Source organism: Nanorana parkeri, unplaced genomic scaffold (genome assembly GCF_000935625.1).
Source record: "Nanorana parkeri isolate BGI_ZX_2015 unplaced genomic scaffold, ASM93562v1 scaffold545, whole genome shotgun sequence".
Lineage (NCBI taxonomy): Eukaryota > Metazoa > Chordata > Amphibia > Anura > Dicroglossidae > Nanorana > Nanorana parkeri.
The window spans coordinates 665526-678843 of NW_017306813.1; the positions used below are offsets into that span (position 1 = coordinate 665526).

Sequence of the window (13318 nt, forward strand, 5' to 3'; positions counted from 1 at the left end):
CCCCCCCCCCCATTTTGCATTGCAATCTGACAGTGGCTGGCGTCCAATTTCAGACGGAGCTGCAAGCTCCGATCAGCTGAGAATTTTCCAACCTGCTCCTTCGATCGAGGGATGCCAGTCAGAAGGGTGCCAACAGGAGCACACACTGTGCAAATTTTGTCCAGTTCATCAAGAACCGGACAAAATTTGCACCGTGTTACGGTAGCCTACTTAAGAAATGATTGGGTGCAGGAAGTTAAGGCCCCGCCTCCTGGAGCACAGCACCCTGCCCTCTAGAGAGAGGTGCTGGTGTCATCATATCGGAGCTATCCTTTGCTTCATCCAGGATGCAGAGAAGACGGAAAAGGACCCAGCTTGTCACGTCACCCATTGTATAAATACTCGCTCCTCATTGGCTTACCGCTACACAGGCTCCTCCCCCTTCAGTCTATCATGAATGCTGCTGCTAGACTCATTCACCTAACCAACCGTTCAGGGTCTGCAACCCCCCTCTGCCGATCCCTGCACTGGCTTCCATCCCCCACCTCCCTCTGCCAATCCCTCCACTGGCTTCCAATAGCCCAAAGGATAACATTCTAAAAATTAACGACTTACAAAGCCATCAACAACTCTGCCCCCGGCTATTTCTCCAACTTTGTCTCAAAGTATCACCCTAACCGTCCCCTCCGCTCTTCCAAAGACCTCCTGCTTTCCAGCTCCCTCGTCAACTCCTCCCATGCTCGCCTCCAGGACTTCACTAGAGTCTCTCCCATCCTCTGGAACTCTTTGCCCCAACCTCTCTGTCTATCTCCTACTCTGACTGCCTTTAGGCGTTCCCTTAAGACTCATCTCTTCAGGGAAGCCTATCCCACCTCAACCTAACCGCTGAACCATCACTTTATCAAACAATTCATCCCCACACAGCTACCTCCTCATGTATCACTTGCCCCTCCTTTTAGATTGTGAGCTCTCAGGGGCAGGGCCCTCCTTACCATCTTGTCTTGAATTGTATTGTAATGTTTTCCTTATATTGTAAAGCGCTGCGCAAACTGTTGCCGCTATTTTAATCCAGTATAATAATAACAACAACTATACGGCCGCGAGGGAGAAGGGGAAGCAATCCTCCTTGAGAATAGCCCAACTCCAGGATTTAAAAATGGAGTACCGGCCTCCTCTGGACTCCTTATAATGGTACATTTCTCTTGGCTGCACCCCAGCGGCCTATTTTATTCCCATACTGAGGCCATGTTAGCACAGGAACTGTCCGTCTGAGCATGAAATACAGACATCATTATTTATATCACTTATTCCTCCAGTGACCAATAAAAAAAAGTTTGTCGATACTTATAACTTATCTAGTTGGGAGACTTATATGAATGCACGTGTACTGCGGCCCTCGCCGTGTAATTTCATATCCTTGTAACTTACAGTTGGGGGTTAAGAAAGCACATCATGTTTGTTCTATTGATATGCAGATTTTCTTACCCTGAAGTTAATACACAACACCGACGAGCTAATATTCTTAATGCCAATTATATTTGTCCTTCTGGCACAAACTGCAAAATCATTTGGCAATAATTATGGAGCCATTAGATTTGATAAAAGCAGTGATAATTATTCACGTCACGCCATGTGGCTTTCTGCTTGCTGCAGCCTGGAGAAATGTCAGGGAGCGGGCCTGGAGCATGCCACTAATGATCCGTAAATTGTCGCTTTAACCACGAGCGTGTGATGCCAGAAGAGGGTCTAATGAAGTCTGGAAGATGAATCTGATTACTGGAATAAAAGCTGGATTTTATAAACTGCCCGGTATAGGAGCCCTGGCTGTACATGCATTAGAAGAAGGACAGCCAATGGCTAGAAGGACACCTGTATTGTAGTTCAGAAGGGATGCCCGACAGCCACTAGCTAGAATACCACTGCTATTTGTAGTTCAGACGGAACACCTGAGAGCCAATGGCTAGAAGAACACCAGCATTTTTAGTACAGAAGGAATGCATGAGAACTAATGGCTAGAAGGCCCACCCATATTGTGCTTCAAAAGCGATGTCTGCTAGCCAGTGGCTAGGAGGCCCACTGGTATTGTATTTCAGAAGGGATGCCTGAGAGCCACTGGTTAGGTGTCACACTGGTATTGTGGTTCAGAAGGGATGCCTGACAGCCACTGGCTAGGTGTCACACTGGTATTGTATTTCAGAAGGGATGCCTGAGAGCCACTGGCTAGGTGTCACACTGGTATTGTGGTTCAGAAGGGATGCCTGAGAGCCACTGGCTAGGTGTCACACTGGTATTGTATTTCAGAAGGGATGCCCGAGAGCCACTGGCTAGGTGTCACACTGGTATTGTATTTCAGAAGGGATGCCTGAGAGCCACTGGCTAGGTGTCCCACTGGTATTGTATTTCAGAAGGGATGCCCGAGAGCCACTGGCTAGGTGTCACACTGGTATTGTATTTCAGAAGGGATGCCTGAGAGCCACTGGCTAGGTGTCACACTGGTATTGTGGTTCAGAAGGGATGCCTGACAGCCACTGGCTAGGTGTCACACTGGTATTGTATTTCAGAAGGGATGCCTGAGAGCCACTGGCTAGGTGTCACACTGGTATTGTGGTTCAGAAGGGATGCCTGACAGCCACTGGCTAGGTGTCACACTGGTATTGTATTTCAGAAGGGATGCCTGAGAGCCACTGGCTAGGTGTCACACTGGTATTGTGGTTCAGAAGGGATGCCTGACAGCCACTGGCTAGGTGTCACACTGGTATTTGTAGTTCAAAAGGGATGCCTGAGAGCCACTGGCTAGGATGCCCGCTGGTATTGTAGTTCAGACGGAACGCCTGAGAGCCAATGGCTAGAAGACCACCAGTATTTGTAGTTCAGACTGAACGCCTGAGAGCCAATGGCTAGAAGACCACCAGTATTTGTAGTTCAGACTGAACGCCTGAGAGCCAATGGCTAGAAGACCACCAGTATTTGTAGTTCAGAATGAAGGCCTGAGAGCCACTGGCTAGAAGACCACCAGTATTTGTAGTTCAGAACGAACTCCTGAGAGCTAATGGCTAGGAGGCCCACTGGTATTGTAGTTCAGAAGGCATGCCTGGTAGCCAATGACTAGGTGACCCACTGGTATTTGTAGCTCAGAAGTAACAAGAGTTTGCAACCTTAAAGATGAACCCTAGCCAGATATAAAAGACACAAATGAACGCAGCTCTGTAATTAATCATTAATACATAATTAAATCTATTTTTTAAATACAAGCATTGGAAGTACCTGAATTTGACTTGGTATTAGCCTCTTGCAGTCCCTGTATGGCAGAGCTCAGACCGGGGAAGGAAGAAGCATCCCAAGGAGCATGCTGATCAGAAGAGAGAGCAGCGTGGCAGAGATGAGCTCATCAGAGTGTTGCTTCTCCTTTCACTGTGCAATTACAAGATGAGTTGGGTCCAGGATGACCTGGGCTCAGAGGAAGTGGATTGAATGATGCTGGCCATCAGATCATGGACATCTACTGGCAGGAAACATTTTCTGCAGGGTAAATCTCTGGATTGAAGCTGACTGTTGCAGCAAAACCTGTTTCTTTATTTTAGCTTTTAATGGGATAGTTTATCTTGGTTTTTTTGCTTGAGTTCTGCTTTAAAGTTTATATGACGGCAAAGGTTTTTTTGGTTTTGGAGAGTGTGTAAGGATTACTCATCTACTTGTCCTATTGACCACCATCGTCACAACTGAACGTAGGAAGAAATCGTTGCCATTAGATTTTGGGACAAATGTTGCGTGGACAACTGCTGATGATGGGAATTCCCCTCATTTTGGGGACTTTTCCTCTCAATAACAGTTGCGTCTCCAAGACAGAAAGCTCAGGGAACTTCCCCAGCAGGACGCAGACAGTATAAAGTAACCCAAAAGGGATTTTAACCCTTCCTTCTATCTAAAACAAAAGTTTTGGTTATACAAACCTTTGTATTCTTCTGTCTGAGTTCCATAGGGGAGATTTCCCCCAACTTCCTGTCTTGGCAAAAATAACGTCTCAGTGCCAGGAAGTGGAGGGGAATCGCCAATGTGGACACACGTCGCAATGAAAACTAATGAAGGTACTAGCCTGTAAGAGTGTCTTTTATTGCCATTTACACACACACACACACACGTTTAACCCTTTTGATGTCAGCGACGAAAGACATACGTCGCAGGCAGGGGGCCCCTCTAAAAGGCAGGGGCTCGACTCCCAGGGGCTATGACTATGTTCAGCTGTGTAAGGCCGATGGTCGGCATTAACTGGAAGCGATTCTGGCAGCTGAGCTGCTACCAGATTGCTTCCAGGGGCCAGTAAAGCGCGCGCCTCTCCCCTGTGCGACACCCCACGCCTTGCTTTTCAGGCCCCGATACTCCTCCTGAGGGCCCAGGACCAGCATCAAAAAGGTGTAGGCGGGTAGGAGGGGAGAGAGACCACTAAACATTCGGCAAGATCTGCGCTTTAACAGCGTCTTTGCAGTGGAAAGGTGACACTAGGGATCAAAAATGTCACCTTAAAGAGTATCTGTCACCACCTAATATGCTACCAAATAGGGGGCTTGTGAGCAGAAGTAAAAAAAAAAAAAAAGTTTAAAAAGAAATCAGGTAAAATAATTTTAAAAAGTTTCAAGTCCCCCACATGCGTCGGGTCCGACTACTTATGAAAACGGCGATTGGGCTTCACATGTTAAGGTGCCCATACACCTTACGATTATCGGACAAAACTTTTCGTCCGATGATCGAATAGTCGTACGATTTTCGTACGGCAGCCCCATCCTGCCCCGATGATCGCAAGATTAATTTAGCCGTAATTAACGAAAAGCACCTGGGCGAAATGCGGTAATTGATTTGCCGTATTTTCGTTAGCGCAAGCGCAGTGTAGATCGTACGACTTTTGACGGACGGAAACGCCAGCAACCTTACGACAATCGTACGATCTAGCAAAGTTTTCAAACATGCTTGACCGTCAAAAGTCGTACGATTGTACAGTACTGTCGGTCGGACACTGCAATGCACACATACGATTATCGGACGAAAAGTCGATCGCATACGAAAATCGTCCGATAATCGTAAGGTGTATGGGCACCTTTAGGTACCACCGGGTGCGCCAGAGAGAGCAATAACTGAAGGGCCAATATTCATGGTTAACTCTAAACTGATCACTTGTACGGGCTTTTAAAGCGTCACCTATGGACAATTTGGGGTACCGTATTTTGTCGCCATTTCAAGGGCACACGCAATGTTTAAGCTTGGCATGCTATATCTATTATCTAATAATAGGTTTTGAAAAGTCTTAAGTCTTTAAAAGGGTATTATATTGTGTTTTTTGGCACTAAAATGTACTTAACGTGTCATTTCTACTTACATTTTGGGTTTGAGAAAGAGTTGCGCTAATATCATGTGATGTAAAAATGTCTAACGGCCGCCATTTTATTCTACAAGGTCTCTGCTTTCAGGAGAGATTTTAAATAATTTTCAGGCCCAAAACGTGGATTATAACGTGTGAAAAAAATGCCTTGGCCCCAAAAGGGATAAAACAAAAGTGGGAAGTATTCCTGCATGCACAGAATGTAATTGGCTACAAACATTTAGAAGTAACACCTCCAGAGATTATTGATCCGGGGAATATCCGATTCCTCGCTCTGTTGGAGCAAAATTGGACCATGGAACTTTTAAAAGAGAAAAGCACTCACCTCATAGTTCTAGCCGACCTGTGACAATGAGACAGTCACAGGTCGGCTCAGTAGATCGGGAAGTGAGCGAACACATACCGGCGCTCGCTCACCTCTCGATCCTGTCACAGCTCTCTGCCGTGGCAGGGAAGGGGCTGTATTCCCCCCTCCCCGCCAGCGCTGACTGGCGGAAGAGGACGCTAGTTTGTGTCCTCCCGTTACCCTAAGGAGAACTATGGGGAAAAGCCTTAACCCCATAGTTCTCCTTAAAGGTTTTTTTTTTCCTTCCTCTGAAATCTGAGTAGATGGAGGTTTTTAATTTATTTACAATTTTTTTTCTATTGGTTCAACTAAATGGACTTTTGCAACCTGCCTTACCATGTAACTATGCAAAACTGACTGGGGTTTTAACCATTCTCTATTCTAGTTGGCTAGAGGTAGACTGTAAAATATAACTCCACCATTACATCCCAGAGTAAAACATGATTCAGTCTATACAGCCGTCTCTCTCTCTCTTACCTGGCCCGATGCAGAAGACCTTCTCAAAGTCAGCACAGATACACATCTGCTTGTAAAGCTGTGGAGATTGGGCCAGATAGGCGCTGGTTTTGAAGTAGGACACGGTGAACACGTTGGCTCCTCCTTCACTGGCGGCTGTAAAAAATCAAAGTTCGATGGTCATATGACTGCACAAGTTTCCGCTACCTTATGGTGTACCCACCATACAACACATCAAACCCACAGTCTAAAGCTGGCCATACATGTTTAAAGAAGAACTCCTGGGAAAAATATTATTAACCCTTGCAGTGGAGCTACCCCTGCACTGCAAGGGTTAACTACTTGTTTGTGTCGGGCTGAAAATAAAAAAAAAGTTACACTCAGCCGAACCTCGGAGCCGGCCAGCTGTCACAGAGCTCCCTCCAGCCTCTTTGCCCTTTACGCTGCAGCGATGGTATGCCCCTTGGTGTCCTCACTTCCTATAAACTGCGTATAGGACGTGATGATTTGCGGGACCCTTCGACTGCTGCAGAGGAGGGGGCAGAGACACTCCGGGGAGTGGTCTAAGAGCAAGCCAGCTCTGAGGATCAGGCGAGTATAATTTTTATATTTTCCTCCCTAGACACAAACGAGCAGTTAACCCTTACAGCCCTATGCCGGTATGGCCAGACACCCATTGGCCAAATCCCTTTTTCATACCTGATATGATTTTTGGAGTCTGGATTTCCACAAATCCTTTTTTGCTAAGTGTTTCCCGGAATAGCTGACACACTCCGGACTGCAGGCCGAACACCGCTTGGCTGGTGGCTGTCTGTAGAACAAACTCAATATCAGGAACAGGCCCTTCTGATACAGCGAGAACAGTAATTCAATATTTCATTAAAGCAACAGATCTCTGCAGTGCAGTTATTAGAGGTGCACTGAAATGAAAATTTCAAAACCAAAACGAAACCGAAATGGAAAAAAATTTTTAGGCCGAAACCGAAAATGTTTTTTTTTAAAATAACTTTCAAATATTTTATTTATTTTTTATAAACTTTTAATTTTTGTAATATTTATTAAATATTTTACTTTTTTTTTTTACTTTTAGGGGCTTCTGGGAAATATTAGGGGTCTAAACAGACCCCTGATATTTCCCTTTTAAAATAGAAAAAGGGATTGGGAACACAGAGCCCTCAATCTCTTTATCTGCAGCCCCAGTTATAAATGAACAGGAATCCGCTATACTGAGTGTTCCTGTTCATTCATAACATGATAACAGAGTATGTTTACCATATCCACAATCAAGAATGAACAGGAGGTGATGTAGATCACTTCCCATTCATTCATAATTGAGGACACAGTAAACATACTGTCCTCCATTATGTACAAACACTCAGCGACCACTGACTGCTTGTACCCGCTCTCCTTGGATCGGCTGTCACAGGAGGCTGAGCGAGCGGTGTGGGGAGATCTCGATCTGACAGCTGACCCCTCCCCCGCACTGCAGCCCAACTTCCTGTGACAGCTGTCTCCGCCCCCACACCGCCTCTCTCCTGATCTGTCACAGGGAGGCTGAGCGGTGCAGGGAGGAGCGACGCCAACCGTTCACAGCGCTCTCGTCCCGCACCACCCGGCCTCCTGTGACAGTTTCTCTCCTCCCCGCTGAAACACAGAGCAGCGACCAGCGGGAAGAGAAATAAGGGATGCACCGCTATTTCGGGCAAAAAAAAAATAGCACTTTCGGGATTTTGCCAAAAGTGTAATTTTCGGCCGATACGTTCCAGTGGCCGAAATATCGGTGCATCCCTAGCAGTTATAATAGAATGATTGCAATGTGAATGTGCAAGTATGTACAGCGCTGTGTAAATTGTCGGCGCTATATAAATAAATAATTATTTCTCAGATGGACTGAGAATTTCTCGGTTTTATGTTGCAACAAAATATGCTTTAGATGGACATTAGATGGCAGTAAAACATCTGTGGAACACATGCACACAGCCGTGCTGGGTACAATCGGTTCATGTTCATCTCTTCCATCTCCAGATGAAGATTTGGACACAAAAACCAGACAACTGCTGAGAAACTTCACGGCTTGGGAGGACAGACGTGCAGAAAACAAATTTCCATGCACGTCAGAAACGATCAACTTCCCTATTCTGGAGGTTACTTGGCAGCACGCAAATCAGACGTTATCTCAGCAACGCACGGGTGATGTAACCTTGTGATATTAGGAGGAGAAAAGATCTTTGTAAACAGAACCAACTACACAAAGTGTACTAAACACATGACCTTTGAAGCCATGAACTCCATGGACTTCAAAGGCTGGTGGTGAATGCTGGGACTGAAACTTCAACTACTGGAGGGCCACATAAGGCTGTTTAATGGGCCATTCCAGGGGACTGTTTCACAAGTCAAAAGTTTTGCAATATAACTCTTGTGACCCACCATTGGACAAAACATAGGGAGGGAGAGGACTTTTAAAGAAGAACTCTGGGAACATAAAAAAAAATGACCCTTACAGTGGGGCTACTCCCAAACTGCAAGGTATAAGTGCTTATTTTGTCTGGGGTTCAAATAAAGCAGATTTATGTACCTGATCTTTGGTCTGCCAGCTCCCTTCAGACTACTCCACTGGTCCCCGCAACCTCCACCGACATCATGTCCTACGTAAGTTCATTCACTTGCATTAGACGTGAGGACACCAATGGACATTGCATAGCCAAAGTGGAGGGGGAGAGATAGGTGCCATCGGGCCACGGGACAGAGGATCAGGCGAGTACAACTGCTTTATTTGAGTCCCCTAGACAAAGCAATCACTTAACCCTTACAGTGAGGGAGCAGCGCCACTGCATAGGGTGTTTCTACAGGATTCCATGCCACTTGCTCTCTATAATCACTAGAGAATAGCATCAAAAGGCTCACTCTCACTCTTCCATAAAGCAGGCTACAGATAGCAGAGATAGGTCAGATGTACATGTGTGATACAACCATCCCTCAATGGATGCAGAAACAGTTTTTCTTCTAGCAATGCTCTTTCTGCATGACCCTGCTAAATACACAGATATACACATATAAAGAGAGTTGGTTTACTTCCCAAAGAGTTTGTATTTCTGACCATCCACTTCTGAGATTTAGCCAGTTCTGCCACACAGTGCTGCCTGGAAGGGGACACCATTTTTTTCTGCTGCAGTCTCACTTTCACTTGCAGGTCTTCTGCCCACCCTTACCCAGTGACTGGATGGTGAAAGGAGAAGCAGCAGACTGATGAGCTCATCTTCCCTTCTATAAGCATGCTCCTCGCACTGCAGCACACCTAACTGGCTCATTGTGCTGTATCTTCCTTTCCCAATCTGAGCTCTAATGTACAGAAACTGCATGAGGCTGATACCAAGTCTAATTAAACATTAAACAAACATTTTAGTGTATAGCAGCTAATCAGTCCTCTATATTAATGGCCGCATTTAACTTTATCTTCACCTGGTGATCCTGCCAGTAACACGCTTCCTGTACCTGCTTAGCTCCTCTATATCTATGGAGGGAGCCATTGCTGTTTCACAGGTTGGAATTTTGTGTGTTTACAGCTCACAGGAAGCAACACTCTATTTCTGGCAACATGTTCTTAAGCTGGTAATACATGCATTGATCTGTTCAGTTCAACCTGTGGGCTGAATTAAAGAAACCCAACAGGTTCCTCCATCCATGTTAAAGAGCGTGGATGGGGGAATCGTCTCTGTCAGGCACCCGCCGATGCCAGACTACCCAATAGTGACCGATTGGCATATCAGAAGGGTCAGCCAGACAAAAAAAAACTGATAGTAGACACTACAGTCCTCTACCAGGACAGAGAAAACGTCCATTGCCTAAGGACACTAGAAATAAACTGAGCCTTGCTGGGAGTGGGAGGAGCTATATGGGGCTATCCTAACAATTTTATTGCCAGTGTCCTATAACTTGCAGGTAGCTGCATATAACCCATGGTCTAAGACTGAAGTCCTGTACTGTATGATTACAATATACATTTATGGATGTGCTAAGATGAATTATGGATGTATTAAGGATTACAAGCAGCATTATTGTGTCTATTGTTTATATCTGCCTAAAGTACAGCTTTAAAGCAAAACATCATTAAAAAATTGGGGAAAAAAAAAAAAGATGAAAAAAAAGCAGCTTTTTGCTGCAATACTCACCTTCCGCTTAGAGCCATCCACTGCAATACTTGTTTTCTGCCAGAAGGTGCCCTCTGTTTTCTGGGTTGAATGACAGCCAGCATCATGAACCCACTTTCCCTAGGCCCGTTTCGTCCTGGACCCACCCCAGCCTGTGAATGGGCAGTGCCAGAAGAAGCAGCACAGTAATGAGCTCATCTCCCTGTCACTCTGCTTTCTCTTACTATCAGCACATGAGCGGACTGAATGATGCTGCTTCTTCCTTTCCCACTCTATGCCCTGCTAAACAGTGACTGCAAAAGGCTGATATCAGGTCCAATTAAGGTTCTTCCACTGCTTGCATTTAATAAAAAGCATTCATGGATATATTAATAAATACAGATCTGCTTTAATTTGTGTTTAATAAATGCCAAGTTCAGCATTTAGAAAGAATATTTAGATTTGTGCATAAGTTCAACCATGACGGCTTCTCATTAAAGACTAACAGACAGTTGCGCACACAGCAGTCTTTTACTGTTCTACATTTCTAATCTCAACTGCATACCCACAAGTGCCCTACACTTCTGATGGTTTCTACGAAGGTACTATGGAGGTACTATAGGGGTGCTGCTGCTTTACTAGCGCTGTGTGTGGCATCTCCACCAAAACAAATCTCCAAACCAGCGTCTATATTTACTTATCTGCAGCTTGCAGTTTTCTTACCACAGAGATTACTACTTGTGATGTCAGCGTCACTTAAACTTTCAATTTCGAAAAGACAAAAGAGGAAAATAAAGGAAGCCAAATTTTGGCTGGTGTGGTTTACCAATCAAACTCTTCATCAGTCTTGTTCTCCTCTCATCCAACCCAAACCATAAGTAACCGTTAGTGAAAGCACAATGAGCTGAATTAGTAATAGCTCAAACATGACTGTTTGGTTAACCCGACAGACACCTGCCAGTAAGCTCGGAAATATTGAAAGCTCAGTTTTGGATAAATGAGGGACACATACTACGCCCCACCCATTCATATGCATCTCTTGGGGATTTTGGTGTAGAGCAGTTTATATACAGGAGTTCAGAGATCTATTAAAGCGCCATAGCTACTGGACTCCTCCTTGCTGGATTCCTCATTAAAGAAGAACTCTTTAAAAAAGTTTTTTGTTTGAACACCGGGTTTTTCTTTGCACTACTTACCCTCTCCACGATTCAGCACGGCCCTCTGCATCCTTCATCTCTAGATGCCCAGGCAAAATTCAACAGTGTAAGTGATTACAACTCGATAACTAATTTGGCCCCCTAATTATTGTAAATTGTTAGGACATGTAAGGATATAATTTGGAACACAGCTTTCATAAGAACTCTGCTTTTTATCACTGGTCGTCAAGTGGACAAAAATGTGCATACATATATTAGGGATGCACCAATATCGATACCAATACTAGTATCGGTGGTGAGTATTTGGGCGCCCAAATGCTCCGATGCCTAGCCCGATACTTCCGTATCAGGAGGCCGGGCAGCGTGTAATTACACGCTGCCCGGCTTCCTAATTGGCCAGAAAGCCGTCTCCATGCTTTCTCTAGTGACGAGAAGCATGGGGACGGCTTCTCTGCTAATCGGGAAGTCGGGTGGCTAGTCTTTACAAGCCGCCTGGCTTACTGAATGGGACTTCCGGTACTTGGTATTGGCGAGTACCGGAAAAAATATATCAGTACTCAATACCGAAACGAACACACACACACACACACAGTATGTCCTGTATGTATTTATAAAATTAAGTAATCATTTTTTAACACTATAATTGTAGCAAACAATTACAGCATTAAACAAAGACACACTGCCTCCTACAGGCTGCAGCAAGGGTCTTTGAAAGCTGAAAACAGTTGGTGAGATCAGTTCACAGACAGGTGCACTTGACCTGCAGCTTAGCTCCTTCTGACCTCCATTTGACTTCCTAAGCTGCCTTTTGCTCTCCCAATGACTTGTTTGAGGAAAGTAGTAGTTGTGATGCTAAACAAAAACAATCAACACAGGAGCAAAGTGTAATAAAACTGATGATCATGAAATAAAACCAAGCATCACCTTCTGTTGAAAGGAACTTAAATGACCTTGGCGCTACATTAAGTACATAGATGGCAAACCACACCAGACCGCTAAAATCTGATGCTGCTCTGGGCACAAGACACTTGGAGCATAAACTTGTCCTTTGTATAAAGTTCCATAGCTCTTACCTTACATCCTCTATCCACTATGTGAACAATGTATCCTGTGACCCTCTTACCTCCATCCTCAATACACACACAAATCCATTGTCGCTATTGTTTGACCTTTGGCTACAATAAGAGGAAAAAGCTGCTTGAACAGCAATCAATTATGGAGGAAATTACTGACAAGGAGCTTTCTAAACACAGGGCGAGCAAAGTATATACCGCTGTGCTATAAACACTCATGAAACCCGGAGAGAGGGAGAGAGAGAGAGAGAGAGAGAGAGAGAGGTGTGTGTTCCTTGGAAAGTTTCATCTCTTGTAACGAGCCTGAGATTCCGTGAGCACTGCGCCTGCGAGGGGCACTACCTAGATGTATGCACTGGAGCAGAACAATACTTCAAAGGACCTTACGTTTGAGAAAATTATGAGTTTATTTTGCAGCACGTCCAAATAACAGCAAGTGTCTCCTGTTCCTGTTTACAAGGCAGCCCCTGAATCACATTCTCACAGTGCTGGGATGAAAGGCAGGTTAGTCACAGCTGCGCGGCTATTTGATGATTTAATATCAAGGCAGAGGCCTCGGAGGCTTCTGTGATCTTCTCGCGGCTGTGACACCTTCCTTATTCTAAACAGGTTCATTTAAAGCTGAACTCCGGGCACAAGTCACTTCATTCACATATTTTCGCTAATAGCCAGACAGGATATAAATCTAGTTTGTGTGCAACAAATGCATGTGCAGACTGAGATATTCCCTTGTAAAGTTGGACATCACTGTGATGTACATAGTATGTGCACATAGACTGTGCAGAGAGCAGAGCAGAGCAGAGCAGGAC

At 45.0% G+C, this 13318-nt stretch overlaps 1 protein-coding gene across 1 annotated transcript in view; it reads right to left on the bottom strand.

Moving 5' to 3' along the window:
* The window catches only part of DARS (aspartyl-tRNA synthetase), a 94937-nt gene that overhangs the window by 13601 nt on the left and 68018 nt on the right, over window positions 1–13318 (bottom strand). Inside the window, exons 10-11 of the mRNA XM_018561809.1 lie at window positions 6852–6963; window positions 6174–6308 (exon numbers count right to left, since the gene is read on the bottom strand). Coding sequence (XP_018417311.1) covers window positions 6174–6308; window positions 6852–6963 — 247 coding nt within the window. The remainder of the gene's footprint in view (window positions 1–6173; window positions 6309–6851; window positions 6964–13318) is intronic.